Genomic DNA, 18912 nt, shown 5'->3' with positions numbered 1-18912 from the left:
AACAAAAAGAAATGCAAGCGGCGAACATACGACGTCGCGTCTCTATACGGCAGTACATAAAAAATGGAGAAGGGCGCATCGCACGACGGCCTTGGCGACGTCGAATCCGACTGCCACCCGCCGGCTATATCGATCTCTTGCACATGTGCGTGCACCCTTCTCTCCCTCTTTGTGTGGGGTTTGGCTGCTGGAAACGGCTTTCGCCTTCTTCTCTCGCCGCTTCACCCCCCCTCCCCCAGAGCGGACGGTTGCGCCTCTACTGGCTTCTCCCCACGCCCCGTGCGCTGCCCCTCCCCTCTTCTTTCGTGTCGTGCGCGACAACCGACTTCTTCACTATCTTCCTTTGCGTCTCTCCTTGGCCGTTTCGTGTGGGCCACGGGTTCACGATGCGACTTTGCGCGCAGGGCGACCGAACACCCGTACCCCCCTCCCCCTTCCACCACGTCGGCCACCCTTTCCCGGGGCACGCGCTTCCCGCAGGCCTCCGCATCTGCTTTGGTGCACACCCTGCTTCCTCCACGTTTGCATCTGTGACTTTCCTCAGTCGACCATGCTCCCCATCACCTCCGCTATTACCCGCGGCAGGATCTCCTTGCATGTCATCTGCAGCAACTGCCACAGAACTAGGGTGCGACAGATGCTGGGACACGGTGCGAGATCCAGTGCACCGGCCACCGCTGTCCTAGGATCTTCTTCCTGCTTACTCTGACCACGGAAGACTCGCACAGCGACAGAGGGCTGAGAGCAGGCGGCAGTTTTGCCTCTGTGGCACGACTGCTTCGCTGCACACGGAAAGAAGCGACGACGGACGGGATGGACTCTGTGCGCCGCCGCCGCTACCCTACTTTTTTTCGCTCTCAACGTGAGCGAGCAACGAAAAGGAGTGGACCATGGCAGGACCGCTCACCGGCGGAGCATCCATCGAGGGAAAGGCGCAGAGGCAGCCTTGCGTCGCCTCCCTCTCTTTCTCCTTCTCGAATGCGCTCTGCACGGCGTACTCTGAAAGCACGCATCTCGTCTTCCTAACGCGCATACTGCATGGCGCGTTGGCGTAGGCGCGTTGTTCTCGCGCAGCGGTGCATAACGGTTGACTTTCCTTTTTCAGCCTTCATTGTGGCCAGCTCCATGGGCAGCAGACAAAGACCTGCGCAGCTGAGCACGCCGCTCTCAAGCTGGTGGTCTCACTGATGTGATGAAATACCGTTCGCTCTTCTTTCTGCGGATTCCGTGCGCCTCTACGTCACTTTATTCTTTACTCATCGCTCCAACGCGCCACTGCTGCGTCACACTCGCACCACATTTCTGCTCTTGCAATCCTTCTACTTACGCGCCGGTTAAGTGTTCTGAATGTGCACGCGTCCGGATCTTCACACGCGCATACTCATACACGCACACTCGCCAGCGACTTCTCTTGTGTAGCTGACCGTCCTTCCTTCGCTTGAAAGGTAGCACAGACGCCGAGTCTCTTCTCGGCTCTCTTCGCGAAGGTCTCTCTTCCTCTTGGTATCGCTCTCCGATACATTTTCTACTTGCTTCTGGAACCGTGACTTCATCAGAGCTTCCCAACATGACGAGCATCGCGACACACACTGTTACGCCGCGAACGGTGACGGACGGGGCGGGGGAGTCCATCTGGCACATCTATGAGGGCCGCACCTACCGCGTGCCCATGTCGTTTGTGCGCCGTCACCCCAACGGGCAGAAGCTGCTGCTGCCGTACGCGAACCGTGACATTACGCAGGCGTACAACGAAGCAGGTCACTCGAAAAAGGCGATGCGCACGCTGCTGAAGTTTCTGGATGAGTCCATCTCCATAGAAGAGCTGCAGTCGCTGTGCGAGAAGGCGTGCGAGGGGCCCGACCAATACACTTGGAACTGGTGTGTGCGGGCCGGAAGTTTGCTGAGTGTGATTGCAGTGATGGTGGCTGTGTACATGCGCTGTAAACAGCGGTCTGCGTAGCAGAATTGGTAGTGTACGCTCCTTGCCACACGGGGCCGCAGGGAGGCTACTTTCAGCAGCTCCTTATAGACGGTGTGTCTCCGTGCCATCGACTACTCACCTTGCCCGTTTCTTCCTTTGCCCGCATACACAACTATTTCCTTCTCTGAGTGTGTTGCTTCTACCTCACCAGCCAACTACTTCATCAACGATCGTTCTCCTGCGCACAGACTTGCGCGTGTGAGCCTCTTTGCGCGCTCTTCTCTTTTTTTTTTTTTTTTACCGGGCACATCTTGTGACGCGAGAGGGAGAGAGCGGCTGCGACGCCGCTCTACGTGGCACACGAATGCCTGCATACACCCAGATGCAGTCAAGGAGCGAGCCACGCAGCCATTGATGTGTTTTAGACGCTGCTGGCTGTCTCCACCTCCCTTCTCTCTCTCCTCTCGCGCGTAAGCACTCTTCCCGTACACTCGAGTGACTGAGCTGTCTTTCCGTTTTCTTAGCTCGCGGGCTCCGTCGCGCTCCGCCTTTTCTCGTCCTCCTTTCATCGCTCGGTTTGGCTTCTCGCTGGACGTGTCCGGCGAATACCCCCCACGAATGAGAACGCACACACAAAACAAAAGAGGCTGCTGATCCTTTTTCGCATTGGAAGAACGGGCCTGCCGGAGGTGGCGACACCCGCCTCTTCCTGCGTTCCTCTTCGCCACTGCCAGGAGCTCAGAGTGCCCATTTGCTTCTCATTGTGTGTGGCCACAGTCGCGCCACAAAACCCCACGTGTGTCCATCTGGCACTTTAGTCTCGCACACGTCTGGTAGTCACTGCGCTTCCTCGGTTTGCAGCTGGAGCGCACACAGAGACGGGCATGTGACGGCCCCCTGCATCACGCCTCTCTTTACAGACCTGACGCTGTCCACGCAAACCCTGGATCGTGCCCCCTCCGTTGATCTTACATCTTGCTGATTTGTCTGCGAATGCGTCGCTGCTCACTCGAACCCCATGGCACACGTGTCGCAGAGACAGACACACGCGCACATCTACAGTGCAATCTGTTGGTGCGCACATAATCCCCGGCCGGCAGCGCCTAACTGTTTCGTGCACCGGTGCCTTTACATGCCCACACGTCGATCTTTAGTGTGACCGCCACTGAGACAGTAACGCAATGCCAGAGAATATTCGCTACCGCTTCTTCTTCAAGGGCAAGAGCTACTTGATTCCGAAGGACTACATCGACAATGAACACCCTGGTGGAAGCGATGAAATCATGCCCTACGTCGACAAGGACATGACGGACGCATTTGAGGACGCTGATCACTCGCTGAATGCCGTGGACATGCTCGAGGAGTGGTTGGATGAGGAGTATGACCTTGGCATCCAGCCTGACCCGACCGCGGTGGCTTCCCCGGCGCAGGAGGGGGCAAAGACGGCGGGGCCAGCCACGGAGGCGTCACCACCAGCGGCTGCAGCTACCCCCGCAGTGCGTATAGCAACACCAACAGTCTCGACGGCACCAGCGGCTACCGCACCAACAACCGCTAGCGAGCCCTCGAAGTCGAAGCTGTTCGTGCCTGTCGCGGCCACTGCTGCCGCAGTGGCTGTTTTGATGGCATCTGCTACGCTTGTGTACGTTCGAGTCCCCAAGAGGAGGTGATGCTACTCGAGTTCGGCGGCACACTATCCCTGATGGACGATATTCACATGAGCGCATCGCATTCCCGGGCCTCTGTATCCGGGATGGCAGCTACTGTGGTCCTCTTTCCCATTGCCGTTTGGCGTCCACTCCGGGGCGAGATTTTGCGCCCGCTTCGTCGCGTTTCTCTCGTTCCCCGGCACACCCCCTAAGCGTTTGCTTGTCAACACATGTCGCATAAGTGTGCTTCCGGCACCCGCACGGCTCGTCGTATTGCTGTCTTGCCACCACCCTCCCCCACCTTGTGCTCACGGCGCTGCCTTGCAGGAAGCGGACGTAAAAAAAGAGGTTACCACACTTGCATCGGTATGTATATTTCTTTGCCGTTGTTGGCTTTCCTGTAGGCCCTCCACGAAGCCGAGGTAGTTTGAATTCACCCGGCCCGGTGACTCTGCTCTCACGCTAGCTTGCTTCGCGTGCGTGCCCCTCTCCCTATCCCTCTTCCGTCCTCTTCCCAGGCGCTGCTGTCTTCTGTTGCGTGCTTACACGGGAGCTGAAAGCGAAGCGGCAGTGAACGCCTCCACCGACAGCGAGATTCGACCTCCGCGGCTCCTCTGACTCTGCTACCCCTTCCCCGTGTCCAACGAGCAGACGCTTCGTGTTTCTTCTACTTTATCTTACCTCTGACGCTTGCTTCTCCGTTGCCCCCCCCCCCCCCATACACACACACACACACCATACACCAGCTGCAGCATCCGCACAACACCACCTCCGAACGCTCAAACTTGCTACTTTCCATTTTTTCTCTTGCCGCGCACTTCGTCACCCCTAGTTGCTTTTCCAACCGCTCCACCTCAAGAACAGATCAGCATGTCCGCCATCAGCTCACTGCACTTCATCTTCAAGGGGAAGAACTACATGGTCCCCGAGAGTTTCGTGACGAAGGAACACCCGGGCGGCAAGGCCGTCCTCATGGCGCTGGCAGACAAGGACATCACGGAGGCTTTTGAGGAAGCCGGTCACTCGAACGACGCCATGGAGATGCTGGAGGAGTGGTGCGCCGACGTTTCCGCGACAGAGAAAGCCGATCTGCTGAAGCGCGCTGAGGCGCGCCACGCCGAGGAGGATGAGTGGCGTTGGCGCAGCACAGCGATCGCTTTCAGCGTGGCCGCTGTTGTGGCCGCCGTGGTACTTCGCAAGAGCTCGTAGGAAGGGGCAGCTTGGTGTGCACTCATTTTGATCGATGCACACGAGCGCATCAGAAGCCCCCAAAGAGTTTTTTTTTGCGAAACGCCCACTGCTATGTCTTCTCCGCATCGGCGCAAGGAGCGTGACCAAGGCAGAGCCCCCTTCCCACCTTGTGTGTGTGTGTGTCTCTGTGCGTGTATGATGTGTAACCTAATATTTCTACTACTATGTTTTGTTGCCTCCACTTCTTCGTTATGCGCCGTGTTGCCGTTTTTTTCTGCCTCCTCGATTCCGTGTCCGCGTTCTCTCTTCAGTTAGATCGAACGCAACGCGCAGGCACGCACACACTACGTGAGACGTGATGCCGGCACAGTTGACGGGGAAGCCTCTCTTATATATAACAGGTTGTCGGTTCTCTCCGTCTCTCTCTTGCCCGTCTCACCGCCTTCCCCGTTGAGGTTTCTCTTGATCCCCGCCTGCGTCTCCTCTGATCCCTCGCCAGAGACAACACGGCGCCGACCCGCCCTCTTTGTCCTGCCCTTTTTTTTGTCTCCCCGTCTTTTCGATTCTCTTCTCCTTCCTCTCCCATGTGACCCCCCTTACCACCACCGCTGTGATGGGGTGTGCCACGCGCTCGCACAAGTGCGCAGGCGTGGCCCTGTACGTCGGCACATGCGCTTTCTCCGCTTGTCCTTTCTGCGCCCGCGAGCGGAGAAGGAAGCGTGACGGTCTTTCAGTGGAGATCGCAGCGACACAGAACGAGATGCCCGTCCGCTGACGCCTCGTTCCTTGTTCTCGCTGCATTTGGCGGGAGACGGAGAAAGGAGGGGGGCTGGGCGGTACTTCATCACGTGCGGAGCAGGAACAGAGAAATGCGGTCATCAGCGAGCGTGCGCCTCTTTTCTTTCTTTTCCTATTCGCATGTCTTCCTTTTCAGGTTTTGCGATGATGCGCTCGTCTTTTTTGTTCCTGCGTCACGTCCATTGATGTGTCGATGCCCTTGCTCCGCTCCTGCTTCGCAAGGCACTCGATTGGAGTTCTTGCACGTCCGGATGGAGGGGGAGTGGCGTGGTGATGCGGTACAAAAGCGGGGCAGGGCAGGCGACGATGCGCGCAGTCATGTGACAGCGTTGAACTCTTCCTTTATATTTGTACGACGCGTGCTCTTGTTTCCCCCCTCTCTGTGTGCGTGAGTTTTTATCTTTTTTGTTCGGGTTTTCTTTCCGATGGCACAGAGCTGCGCCCCGCTCGTACGCATTCATGCCTCATCGAAGGTTTGTGTAGTCATCTACAGCACAAAAAAAAATGCAGCGAGCGAAAGACACGACAGGGCAGCACGAGGGAGGGAGGCGTGGGTGGCCCTGCCGTGTAAGGAAAGAAATAGAAGGCGTGAATGCACTGGCCGTCCACAGCGCCCTTGCTCTGCTCCGCTCCACCAAGCCTTTATCGCTTGTCCCCCTCAGTGTCTCTGCGTCAGCGCCCCGGGACTATTTCGAAAAAGATAACCTGCCTAATAGTGCGACGGACGAAAAGGAACATGCCCACCGCAGCTGTAACGAAGGCAGCGGCCGGCGGGAGCGATAAAGCCGATGCTGTGGAAGGGGTCTTGGCCAGGTGCATGAACTCGTCCCGCAACGTGAGCAGCACCACTCATCATCGTTCTACTCGCTTTATGTGGGTGACGATGTGTCGGACTTCTCTAGTCGAGCGGATTAGGCCACAACGGCCCCTCCCACCTCGCCTCTGTGCTTTTCTCTTGCCCCACCTCCTCCGTCCCTTCCCTTTTGCCTCTCTTCCACTCTCTCCGTCTTTGGCGCTTTCAACACTGCCCCCACCGCCAGCCACACCCTGATACGTATCACCTTCGCTCTCATGCACACGACAGCCATCTTTTCGCGTACGAGCCGACAGTCGCCCACGCCCGCGCTATAACAGAGCAAAGAGAGCTACTTCGTTATATACGCGTACGCATGTATTGATTCCTTTCCTCTCGCCGACTTGCTCTCCCTCTCAAGCGCTCCGCCGCCCTCCCTCTCCCTGCTAAAGCAGGAAGCTACTACGATGAAGAAAGCAAGGACACGGAAGAGCACCTTTTCCTCGCCTTCGATTCTGAACGAACGAGGGAAGAGCGAGGCAGAGCGCTCATGGAAAGTTTCTTGCAGCTTTAGTGCGGCTTGACTGAATCCACGCCCTATGCTTGAAGCATCTCTCTTCCTCCCACCTGCGTTGATACCGTTATGATGCCTGCATAGCTCTCCACCTCTCCTCTTCTCTCTTCCGCCTCCGTGCGCGTGCTGAGCGAGCTCCTTATGGTTGCCTGTTTCTCTCGCTCCCTTCTTCAACCTCTGATCGCTCCTTTCCATACTCGCTTCTCGCTGCTGGCCACTTCGACGACAGCCGAAGGAAGAAGCGTCTTTGTACTCTTACACCGTTCGAAGCAAACCTCGACACGTGCACTCGTTGCCACGTAGGCCCACTGCATTCCTGCGCCGCCAAGACGGCACCCATTTAGTCGTGGCACCGGCCGTCCCTGCCTCAAGCTCGTCTCCCTTTTCTGTGCAGCAGCTTTAACGGCGAGCTGTCGCTATGCCACCCACGGATGAGCCGTGCGTGCGCGTCTCGTACAAGAACAGCCACTATCTCGTGCCGGTGGAGTTCATCCTGCGCGTGCACCCGGGCGGGCAGCAACTTATTCTGCAGTACGTGAACCAAGACATCACGCAGGCGTTCGTGGACGCGAGGCACTCCGACACGGCAGTGCAGCTCCTAGAGCAGTGGATGGAGGGTGCTCCGGCAGGTCCGCGACGGATCATGCCATCTTCTGCTGCTGCCACGGAGGCACCACTGAATGGACATGGCGGTGATGGCCGCTATGCACAGATGATCTGGAACGCGTTAGTGTTCGGGATCGCCGGCGCAAGCGCCACAGCAGCAGTGCTCTGTCGTCGGTAAATGAAAAAAGAGAGCGCCCGTTCTCAGACGCTTCGCTCTGCTCGTGCTCGACAGGAAACCACCCTCGCCTTGGTTGCTTGGAGCGCTCTACTTCAAGCGCCAAGAACGTGTTTTGGTTCCGCACTTCCCCCATCTCCTTTTCTGTGCACCCCATTCGCAAGGCGTCCCACACAACGGCCAGGGTCGATGGATAGAGCGCAACACAACCCATCCATCCATCCAGCGACTGACGACGGCGAATACGTCCGAGAAGTGCTTCCCTCCCCCCGATTTCCAGCGGCTGACGAGTGGAAGAAAAGACGGCATGCACCCAAGCCCACTTTGCTCTATCCAACTGCCCCATCAACTAACCAGCACCCCTTATTTTTTTGTTCGCTCTCCCCCCTCTCCTCCTCTTCTTGGGTTACTTATCGTTTCGGCTCGTTTTGCCTTCTCCACTGGCGTTTTCGTTTTCTCCTGTGTGCCTCTGCTTGCGAGCGACAGGCAGCTCTTCATGGACGCCTGCAATGTGCGATCTCTGTACGCGTCGGGTGGGGTGGGGGAAGGGAGGGCTCCACCGTGCGTGTGTGCACATCCGATGGTGGGCAGTGATCACTTCTTCTTTGAAGCGTGTGCTATTTCGTGATGGAGCAAGACAGAAACAGAATACAACGAGCGGCGTGAGCGACCAGCACATTTTGCTACGTTGAGAGGGGCCAAGATCTCACGCCCTCCCCCTCCCGGTTGTCTCTGCTGCACTCGCGACTCAATGAGCGAACCGAAACGAAAAGCACAACAACAGTATTAGCAGGGGCAAAATCCGACCATCGCATCACTTGCACACGCACCTCTTGAGCACCTATGGCTTACCATGTGCGTCTTGTTGCTGCTTATCATGTCTTCTTGCCTCCGCCGCCGTATCTCCTTTTCAGTGGGCACCTCCATCCATGAGCATTCATCACGACGCGTGAGACATCTATGCGGAGCCAAAACTCGTGAAGCTGCCTCGGCTTTATCTTTTCTCCTTTTCGTTGCCGCCGCTCCTCCTTCCACTTCCCCCCTCCTCCCTCCCCACTACCGTCGCTGGGACGCCGAACAAGAGAAGGCGACGACTGGCGTGCTTCACACGTGCACCCAACCCCCAATGGCAAAGGGGAGTGCAGGCATGAGTGCGGCCGCCACGTCTGCAGTGGGTGTGGGAGGCTCGAGGCGCTCGATAGAGCAGCTGTCCAGAGCAGCGGTCACCGATATGCTGCAGTACACACCGCATATACCATCCATCTGCTGCGCCGCCGCACATCCTTACCTGCGCTACGCTCGCGAAGCAGTAGCCGGCACTCGTGTAGCAGAGGGATCCGCCCACCACCGCAGCGACCTCTATGTGTGTTGGGACTGGACGACGAACTATGAGTACCACAGCCTGTCAGGTGCGGAGGAAGAGCTGGAGGCCGATCTGCGGCAGCTGGGGTGGTGGCTGACGCGGCCGTTCACCGAGGATGGCAAGCCCATGACCATGGAGGTGAACGTGAAGCGGGAGGCGTCTTACCACCCACCTTTGCCGTCTACTCCCTCCGCGACCGCGACGGCAACGAAAGCGCCGCCGGCGGGCTTTGAGAGCATCCTGCGTATCCTCACCCAGCCGCCGTTTCAGCGCACCGACGTCGGCATCTCATGCCTGCGCTCGCTCATCGTAACACCAAATCGAAAGGAAGTGTCGAAAACAGCCATAGAGCTCATTGGGCAGCTTACGCACCTCGAGAAGCTCGAGTCCTTTACACAGTTTCTGGCCCTTCCGCTGCCCTCACTGACGAGTGTTTCTGTTCTGCGGCTGCACAACGTGAGGGCTCTCACGAGTCTCGAGCCGCTAGTGCCGCTGTCGGGCCTCAAACGCATCAGCCTCTGTCGCTGCGCCTCTCTGCACTCTCTGGCAGCGCTGTCGCAGCTGCGGGAGCTGAATGAGCTGCGTCTGTCTGACTGCCGCGTTTTGGACGCGCGTGGGAACTACTCGGCATGCAGGCGCCTGACCTCCGTGTCGATGCGCTGGTGCGGCGCGGTCCTGCACGTGGGGGACTTGGCAACGCTTCCCAACCTACGCGACCTCGACTGCAGCTATTCCGGTGTGCGAGATTTGGAAAGCCTGAAACAATGTTTACAGCTGCGCCGGCTGTGTCTGCGCGGATGCCACTCCATCCATGAGCTGTTCCACGCGATGGACACGTCTGCCGCGCTGCTCAAACCCCCTGGCGGTGTCGCTGCTACTGAGATCTCAAGGGCTTTTCTGGACAGAGTGGCGGCACCTGCCATCGTTGACGAGCACGTGAGTCTTTCCGCTGCTAATAAGCTAACGTTGACAGGTGACGCTTCCACGCCTCCAGCTGGCACCGTACTCTATCCCGTTCTGAGCATCACCATGCCGTCGCCCGCCTCCTCCTTCTCTCAACTCGAGGAGCTGGACGTGGGTGAGAGCAGCTTGGTCTCGCTCTCTGGGCTGCCGCAGTGCGCCCCCGAGCTGCGTCACCTTACCGTTCGCGAGTGCCAGCAGCTGCACAGCTTGAGTCCGCTAGGCGAGTTGCTGAAACTGACCTCCGTGGACGCGTCCTTCAGCGGCGTAGACGACCTCGAGGGGCTATCTGAGAGCGTATCGCTGCAGTACGTGAACCTCAGAAACTGCGTCCGCCTCCGCACGGCTGCCTCTTTGGCGAGGGTGAGATCCCTGCGCGAGATCGACCTGAGCGCGGCGAATCAGAACTGCATCATCTGTGTTTGCAACCGCGAGCTCGACACGCGCAACGAAAGCACCGGCGGTCATTGTGTGCGCCGCCGCCGGAGTGAGCCCCTCCGACAGCGCTTGCTCATGCTCTCTGGGCCCGTCGGCGGCGTTGGCGACATGCACATTGACACGGCAGTGACGCAGCGGTCAAGCCTCCGACTCCTGCAGCATCGCGTTCTGCGCCAGGAGGCGGAGGCGCTGCTGCGTCAGCCACTGGAACAGGTGCTCGCGACAGAGGCGCGCCCGCAAGAAGCGATGTGGTGAAGACGCTGCAGGGTCTGCTGGAGAGCGTGAGTGCACATATCGAAAAAGCGCACTTACACGGGGTGTTTCTCTCCATGGGGACTGCATGATTCCAACGGCGGTGACGGGCCCCCCGATACGCAGCCGGCACCTCACTCTCGCCGCGCTCGTTATCCCTCACCCTTCACCCGTAACGGCTGTGCTGATGTCGGTGTGCACGTGTTTGTGCTCACGTGTGTCTGCTGTTCCCTTTATACTTGAGGTTTTCTTCATGTCGGATGTCCCTTGTTTTTGTGTTATTGTTTTCTCTCTTACACCGTCATTCCGTTCGAGGTCTCTTGAGTCTCCCCACGCCGCCAGCGCCCCCACAGTCACTTCGCCATCGCTCTTCTTTATTATTATTTTGCGGCTATCTGTTTATCTGCCTCACTCCCCCTTCTTTGATAAACTCCTCTTGTGCCTCTGTCTCTCTCTGATGTAAACGTTGAGCCCCTGTGTGCGCGACTGTGTGAAGGAGCGAGAGGTCTGCGTGCGTGGGTACGTCATTCGCTCGTCCAAGCTGGAGGCGCTTACCAATCCCTCCCCCTTCTCTTTCTTTCTCTCTCTCTCTTTTTATTGCGTTCCACGTCGCCCTCCGCGGCAGGAACTGAGCTGAGCTTGGTGCACGCACACTACGTGGTGCATTTTCACGTGCACCGCATGGAACGAGCCTCTGACTGGAATGCACGAAAACGTCTCTCTTTTTTTTTTGTTTTGTGCGTATACAGATTCCCGAACGCCTACTTTCTCCTTTCTTTTTCGTGTCATGGCACGCAAAAGGACCTTCGTGTTCCTCTCCTCAGCCGAATCTGCCTGGTGTGCTGCCTCCTGTGGTGGTCAGCCCAGTCGCTTATGGACGGACCGTCTTTTGAAGCTTCTTTTTTTCTTCATGGTTGTCTTGCCCATGTTCGCCCTCTCTCTCCTTTCCTCTCACCTCCTCAGCCGGCTTTTTGATATCCTCTGTTTCACGACGGAGGTTTTTTGGTTCCATGGTTCGGAAGTCCCGCCAACTGCTTCGGTCTGCGTGTCTGTCTCCTCACAGGCGTTTGAGCGTGAGTGTTCGGGAGCTTCAGTCAGTGAGAGAGAGACAAAAAAAAAAGCATGAGCTTTTATGGCTAGTCTTCGATGCCTCTCTCTCACACTGGCTCACGTGCGGCCCTCCCCCTCCTCCCCACCACTGCGCGGTATACATATGTCCAGGTATACATACATATGTTTCTGTGTGTGCATAGATGTGTACGTGCAAGCGTGCAGTTGTCTGACGCACTCTCTCTTCGTTCTCCTCTCGTCGTGTTCTCTTTCTCACTCGTTCCTTTCCTTTTATTTTATTTTTCGTGCCTCTGCAGCCTCGTTCTTTCTCTTCGTCTCCGTCTGTGCCTCGGCTGGCATCCTCCGCTTTTCGTGTGGCGCTGGCGCGTGAGTGCGTTGCAACCCCTTCACAGATACGAGTGCACATACAATTCATTCTTCGTGGCGACGTTTGTGGTGGACATATTGATGTTGCAGACGGCGCCAAGTCGTATCGCGTGCGCAGTCTGCGTTGTAACGGACCCACCCCTTCGCATGCGGCATCGGCCAAGTGCGGAATGCGCGCCTACTTGCTCTTTCCTTCTGTGAAGCTCTCGAGGTGCACCCACCTTTTCCTTTTCTTGTGTGGGTGGCTGTGAGCCGAACTTCTCTTTTTCCTGTTCGTCACCATTATTCTTTCCTCTGATTTGTCGACACCCCTTTTTTCCGAGGCCTCTGCTGAATTTGACTCCCTCCTGCTCAGTGCGTGACGCTACGCCTGCCCCTTCTCCGCGGTGATCTCTGCCTCTCTCGCTCCCCTCCACGGTTCAGCGCTCTCCGAAGCGCGTATGAGCGTGTCGGCACAGTTCACGGCCCGCAGGACGTCCGCCACGGGAACAGCAGCAGCGAAAAACAAACAAACAACCAACAAAAGGCAGTAGCGAGGAAAGGTAAGGCGAAACAGAAACGTAGCGTCATCCTCGGTACCAAGAGAGAGATCGGCAAGGGGATATTGGTCGGGGCGCCACTCGGCTAACCTCTCTCCTTTCTTTGGAGTGTGTCTCCATGACTTGGTGCGCCCTCCCCACTTCTGTCGTGCTCCGCATCATCTTTTCTCTGTAGCTTTCTCCAACGCTGCCTTCTACCACCAAAGTCATCGTGATGTTTCTTCTTTTTCTATTATTATCTTTCTTGTGCTATACACGCGTAGTTGTTGGGGGCCCTACCTACGCGCCTTATCAGTGTCTAATTCAACGCCGCGTTTTGCGATCGCATGCGCTTGGCCATTGCGGCACCGCATTTCTGGCGTGCGCTGCGCACCTGCGGCTGCTTTCCGAGGTCTTTTGAAGCCGCGCCGTGCCCCATCAATGATGGCCCCCTTTCCTATGCGCAGTCTTCAGCGCGTCTATTCGCGCCTAGGATGCGATACCTCTGTGTTCCTTGCGCGCCTCGGCCCTTATCGACCTCACCTGTCGGTTACCGATTCGTCTCTCTCCTGCTCGTCTACCCGCCACCTCTTCCGTGAGCAAGTGCACATGCCCGAGGCTCGCTTTATTGGTGTGTACTGCGCCTCAGCTGCCCAAGAGGTCAGCGCGTTGCTGCTCACATATCCGCGCCTCGCGCCATTTCTAAAACTCTACAGACAGGAGGGAGGGCGCGTACACGTCTAGAGGCGCTACGGACATGTGCGTCGATACAGATGGATCTTGCACCGCGATAGAGTACAAGCGTACGCGTAATAACCTCTGGTTCCACAGAAGCTACGATTAGAGGGAGTGGCGAGAAGGGCCGCAGCCTGCAGCGCTTCCTCATCTTCATGTTCTTCACTGTGGGGATCCTTCTACGCTGAAGCGGCCATCAGTGCCATTGAACATACTGGCGTGATTGTTCGCCGAGGAATAGAGCTCACCTGCTCACGTGCGCCTTACTCAGGAGCTGCCTCGATGCATTATGTCGTTCCCTCTGCCGCTTCTTCGACCTGTTCTCGAGGACTTGCCGGCTGTGCCTTCGATGGCTGGCGTCGTCGCTTCAGCTGAGCAGGGAGCCGAGGGAGACTCGCAGCCATCAGGGGGAGAGGCTGCCCGCGTCTTGGAGGCGCCAAAGCCTGTCCACGCCTCCGCCCCAACGTCTTCCTTCTCAAATGGCGAGACTCCTGTGCACGCAAGTGACAACTGCGGCGGCGTCACCGTGGACGCCTCAGAGATCGGTGAATCGCATCGTCTGCAGCGACGGCAGGACTATGGGAAGACACCCATCGCGCTTTCGGCTTTACCAGAACGGCCAGTGTTGAGAGTCGTCGCGGGAGATGGCAGCGGGCGTGCTTCATCCGCTGCCGGCAGCGTTCACCCCGAGGAAGGCGACGGGAGCGAAACTGGCTCGCCGACGACGTCCCCGGTGCAGGGTGTATGGACGCAGCATGTCTACTCTCAGCCTACCTCTGCAGGTAGAGACAACAGCGTGGTGGTGCTGTCTGATGCGGCGGCTCGTATGATTGCGCACGCAGTGCATCGCTCCTCACTGCTACAGCAGTGCTTCATGCAATGGCAGGTGCAGCAAGCACGCCATGCGCAGCAGCGCCTGCGTCGCGAATGCTTCGCCGAGGGCTACTACCAGCGCAACCTCTTGTACCTCTTCTTCCGCGCGTGGCAGTGGCGCTATGATCGACGCGTGACATGTGCGGAGCAGCGAAGAATGCTCGTGGCACTGCGCGCGCGTCATCTTCGCCGCCGTGCGTTTGTTGCGTGGCAGGGGTGGAAAGACGCGCGAAGGAGGCTGCGGGGAATACTCGATGAGGTGCAGGTGAGGACGGGAGCGGCTCTCACCCGGCAGTGCTTCGAGCGGTGGCATCGCACGTCAGCACATCGGGCCCTCGCACGGGCAGCGGCGCAGGCGTCGGCGGATAACTTACGAGATGCGCGATTTCGCGACTGGCGGCACTTTGCCCTTCAACGCCAAAAGGGCCGCCTCTTGGCGAGCGTCTTGATGCTTCACACGCCCGTCGCGTGGACTGCAGCTCAGCAAAGTCGTTGCGATGAACTGCATCTGCTCTATGCGTGGGTTCAGTGGCTGCGAGTGGCGATGCAGCGCCGCGCGTGCCAGTTGCGCAAGTGCGAAAGTGCCCTATCAACCGTGGCGATGCGCGCGGAGAAGGCTCTTCGACGGAGATGGTACGTATGGTGGCTTCAGGTCACGTGCGCGTCTCTTCAGTCGAGGCACACACGGCGCGGACTTCTTCAGAGGTACTACAAGAGCTGGACCCTCTTAGGCCGTCTTTGTCTGATAAGACTGCAGTGGGAGAGGGAAACCCACTCGCCGCACGTGCAGCGTCGATGCCTTGCGCACTGGCGCGGTCGTTTAGGAGGGCGCCGAACCAGGCGTGAGCATCTGCGAATGGCGGAGCTCTTCTTTGAGTCTGTCGTGCAGGCGCACGCCGCGCGCGCCGCTTTTTGCTGCTGGCGCGCCCTGCACCTCAGTCGCGCAAAGGCTCAGCGAATGCGCCGCGTGGCAGAAGGGTACGCGAGACCGGCGCTGCTGAGGCACCTGTTTCTGCGTCACATCACGGACGGCGTGCTGGCGTCACCGACAGGGCTGGCAGATGCGCTGGAGTATGAGGCATGGCACCGAGGTGCCGACGCAAAGGTGGTGAAGCCGAAGAGCATTACCATCGCCTCGAATGAGAAGAGTACCCTCGACGTCTCCACAAAGACATCGGGGACCTCCTCAACGCGTCTTCGACCACCGATCCCCCTTCACCACCCCCGTCACGCTCCCACGAGGGGCCTCAGCGTCCCTGCAGCGCCCCCTGAGGCGCCTCTTGGGCCTGAATGGACGTCAAACCCAAGTGAGGCGGCGGGAACGACACGGCCGATAACAGCCTCAGCCGCTGAGCATCTTGCCGACATGGAGGTGTTGCTGCCACCGCCGCCTTCGTACGAGGAAGTGACGAGCTCTTGGCGTTCGACGGACGCGAGCGGCCGAATGGGGGCGTGCGCTCTGCCGGTGCGCGCGGATGTTGGTGTGGGCACCAGCTGCGAGGCGCCTACGCCACTGCAGTGCGCGACTCCGCGCATAAGCAGCGCGGGTGACCGCTCGGCCGCACGCCCGGATGCCGTCCATCAGCGGGAGGAAGCTGCGCCGCCTCCGGTGTGTACGGTGCCTGGCCGAGGCATGCCGCCTGCCGGTGCGCCAAACGTGTGGCCAGCAGCAGTTCCTTGCTACGCCGTCCCAAACGGTGCCCCAGGTAGCTGGGCCTTCGGGTTTGTCGCTACAAGGAGTGGGTGGCAGACTCTGGACACCCTTGTCCCGCCGTCGGCATCTGTTACTCCACTCGCAAGCACCATGCCTTCATATTGCAGCCTTCATTGCGCGCCTCCGACAGGTGACGCTGTCTCGGCCGCGGTCGAGTCCCCTTCATGCGCTGCTTTCAGTAGGTTTTGCGCTGAAGGTGCCGCTCAGCTTTCTGCTGGCGAATATGGACCAGGAGCACCCGCCGCACTCCCCTCACCAGCTGTTCCTCTGCTATCTGAGGGACTCTTTCCAGCACCGCCGTCGCCACGGACGCACTACGGCTTTGGCATTCACCGCCACATAGATCCTCTTGCCCCTCTCACTTACTCGTCCAGTAGCGCCCCCCGCGCCGAGGATCCTGGCTGCGCCGATTCTCCTGACCCACGAGGGCATGGCGGCCACAGAGCGCAGCGGCGGTGCGTTGGGCCTCCGGCAGTGACCCTCGGCGATGCCATCCTATCACAAGGTCGCGTGCCTCTCAGCTTTGCGGGTCGGTGTGCGCGGAGTAAGAAGTACACAGGCGTGCCCTCCCCAGACAGGAAGGCGCCACGGGATGTGCAGTCAGCGCATACTACCCTCCTCTCTTCCTTGACTTCATCATCCTCGCGTTCCTCATCTACATCCGCTGCACCTCGAGCGAGTGATGCGGCACCGTTCCCACTGTGCTCTCCTTCCTCCACCAGCGACTCATCAACCCTCCGAGCGCGGGCAAGGGACGCGCTCGGCGATTACAAGCGCCGCACACGTCTGATTGCAGCAGAGAAGGCAGAGCTCGCCACCATCGAATCACAGCTGGCACTGGCACCCCACACCAAGGATATGGCCCACAAAAAGGCGCTATCGAAAAGGAGGCGGTACTTGCAGCGGCGCCTTCTGGAGTGGGAGCAGCGGCGTGCGCAGATAGCTCAGCTCGCCGTGTGGCTAGAGGGCTGCGTCAGCGCTGCCACGTCGGCGGCTGTTTCTCAAAGGGGTGCGGGTGAGCTCTAGCAGGGGTATCGACAGTCGAGCGACGACGCAGGCCACTGGGCCATCGACTCACATCTGTTTTTTTTTTTTCATGGCTCGCTTTACCATTGTGTCTTTGTGCCACTTGCCCAGCGCCGTTTTTCCGTAGCACAGCTGCACCGAGCGTCCCCTGTCTATGGCACAACGAAGTGTGTGTGTGGGGTGGGTGGGCATCATCGACGTGATGAATGCTCTCTGCTTCGCCTTTCCTCCTGAGCGTCGACGAATCTACTCCGACAGGGGGAGGGGGGGGGGGCGATTGACGCGTTGGAAGGCAGCGCATGCCACCGGGTGACGGTTTGACGTCTCTCTGGTCCAAGCTTCCCTCTTTCTACCTCTTGCTGCTGGAACCTCATCACATCTTCTCTTTCTGCTTTGCCTCTGCCGCCCCTCCGGTCACCTCTTCATCGTATTGGCCCGTTGCAACTGCATGAAATGAGCATAGGATGTGCTTCGCAAACAACGAACAAGCGCGCTCGCCTTGGCTCAGGAAGAGAACAGCGCTCCTTCGTTGACGACGCAGCTCTGCAGCCCCCCTCCAAACCCTTTTGGGTATCTGAACTCCGCGCTTCCGCGTGCTCCTCTGCACAGACCCTGCCTTGCGTTTTTTTTTTCGTTTTATTTCCTTCTCACATACCGCGTTATACGCAATGCCGTGCTGCTGCTCTGGCGGCCATTGCCTGAAGTACGCCACTCCAGGTCGGGCACCACCCGACCCACAGCTCTTTCCTCACTACATGCAAAATGCGCAGAACCTGTGGCTGCACTTCAGCGAGTGGTGGCCGCATGGTGACGGCGGCAGCTGCCCGGCCCCGCCAACTAAAGGCGTCGTTTTTATCGTGCCCGGCTTGGGCGAGCACACCGGCCGCTACGACTCCGTCGCGCTCCGACTCAACCAGGAGGGCTACGTTGTGTTTTCCATGGACAATCAAGGCACTGGCGGCAGCGAAGGCGAGCGGCTATACGTTGAGCGCTTCACGCACTTCGTCGATGACGTCTGCGCGTTCGTCGTATTCATCCAGACACGGTACGCGGCCCTCAAGAGCCAGCCAACCTTTCTTATGGGGCACTCGATGGGGGGCCTCATTGCCACTCTGGTGGCGCAGAGGGACGCAAGTGGCTTCCGCGGGGTCGTGCTGAGCGGCCCGGCCCTCGGGCTGTCGAAGCCCGTCCCCCGCTTTATGCGGTCGCTTGCGCACTTTCTCTCACAGTGGTTCCCGAAGCTGCCGGTGCGCAAACTCAACCCCGAACTCGTCAGCTACAACACCCCTGTCGTGCAACTTGTGAAGCAGGACCCATTTTACTCCAACGTGACGCTTCGCGCGCGCTTCGTCGATGAGATGCTGATTGCGCAAGATCGCGCCGCAGAAGCTGCGGCAACGTCGAAGTTTCCTTTTCTGATTGTCCACGGCGAGGAAGATCAGCTCTGCTCGTTAGAGACGTCTAAAAGCTTCTTCAAGAACGCGCTGTCAGAGGACAAGTTTCTGGCCTCCTACCGCCGTGCCGGGCATGAAGTACTGACGGAGCTGTGCCGAGCTGAGGTGATGGCAGAGGTGATGAAGTTTATCAACGAGCGGGCGAGGTGAACTACTTGTTTGCCGCCTTCTGCTTCTCTGGGAGAAGGTGTGAAGCTCTGCCAGATGAGGAACCGTCGCAGCCGGACGAGGCGGATACCGCAGGCGCGAACGGGTACTTCCGTCAACTATGCCGGGGCGATTTCAGCAGCCTTATTCACCGATTCTGTATTTACAGCCTCTGAGGATGCCGGCCAGCGCAGCGCGTGGCATGAAGGGTCCACTACACCAACTCTGTGGGGGACGCCAAGCAGCCTGCAGCCTGCGCTTGGGTGCTGGCTGCGGACTGCCGGTGTG

At 58.7% G+C, this 18912-nt stretch overlaps 7 protein-coding genes across 7 annotated transcripts; all 7 read left to right on the top strand.

The window, feature by feature from the left end:
• Positions 1–1567: 1567 nt before the first annotated feature.
• Positions 1568–1960, top strand: LDBPK_311210 (hypothetical protein, unknown function; the record flags this gene model as incomplete). Its single annotated transcript, XM_003863164.1, has 1 exon — positions 1568–1960. One exon carries the CDS (start codon positions 1568–1570, stop codon positions 1958–1960), a length of 393 nt encoding a protein of 130 aa, XP_003863212.1.
• A 1142-nt stretch (positions 1961–3102) lies between these two features.
• LDBPK_311200 (hypothetical protein, unknown function) lies at positions 3103–3591 on the top strand (the record flags this gene model as incomplete). Its single annotated transcript, XM_003863163.1, has 1 exon — positions 3103–3591. One exon carries the CDS (start codon positions 3103–3105, stop codon positions 3589–3591), a length of 489 nt encoding a protein of 162 aa, XP_003863211.1.
• Positions 3592–4440: 849 nt separating this feature from the next.
• On the top strand, positions 4441–4779 carry LDBPK_311190 (hypothetical protein, unknown function; the record flags this gene model as incomplete). The annotated part of the gene is made up of 1 exon (XM_003863162.1): positions 4441–4779. The coding sequence occupies one exon, from the start codon at positions 4441–4443 to the stop codon at positions 4777–4779; it is 339 nt and encodes a 112-aa protein (XP_003863210.1).
• A 2565-nt stretch (positions 4780–7344) lies between these two features.
• LDBPK_311180 (hypothetical protein) lies at positions 7345–7710 on the top strand (the record flags this gene model as incomplete). Its single annotated transcript, XM_003863161.1, has 1 exon — positions 7345–7710. One exon carries the CDS (start codon positions 7345–7347, stop codon positions 7708–7710), a length of 366 nt encoding a protein of 121 aa, XP_003863209.1.
• A 1123-nt stretch (positions 7711–8833) lies between these two features.
• Positions 8834–10723, top strand: LDBPK_311170 (hypothetical protein, unknown function; the record flags this gene model as incomplete). Its single annotated transcript, XM_003863160.1, has 1 exon — positions 8834–10723. The coding sequence occupies one exon, from the start codon at positions 8834–8836 to the stop codon at positions 10721–10723; it is 1890 nt and encodes a 629-aa protein (XP_003863208.1).
• Positions 10724–13699: 2976 nt separating this feature from the next.
• LDBPK_311160 (hypothetical protein, conserved) lies at positions 13700–17023 on the top strand (the record flags this gene model as incomplete). Its single annotated transcript, XM_003863159.1, has 1 exon — positions 13700–17023. The coding sequence occupies one exon, from the start codon at positions 13700–13702 to the stop codon at positions 17021–17023; it is 3324 nt and encodes a 1107-aa protein (XP_003863207.1).
• Positions 17024–17691: 668 nt separating this feature from the next.
• LDBPK_311150 (monoglyceride lipase, putative) lies at positions 17692–18627 on the top strand (the record flags this gene model as incomplete). Its single annotated transcript, XM_003863158.1, has 1 exon — positions 17692–18627. The coding sequence occupies one exon, from the start codon at positions 17692–17694 to the stop codon at positions 18625–18627; it is 936 nt and encodes a 311-aa protein (XP_003863206.1).
• Between the last annotated feature and the right edge of the window lie 285 nt (positions 18628–18912).

This window comes from Leishmania donovani, chromosome 31, assembly GCF_000227135.1.
Source record: "Leishmania donovani BPK282A1 complete genome, chromosome 31".
In the NCBI taxonomy this organism is placed as follows: Eukaryota; Euglenozoa; class Kinetoplastea; order Trypanosomatida; family Trypanosomatidae; genus Leishmania; species Leishmania donovani.
This window is presented reverse-complemented; position numbering and strand designations above follow the sequence as displayed.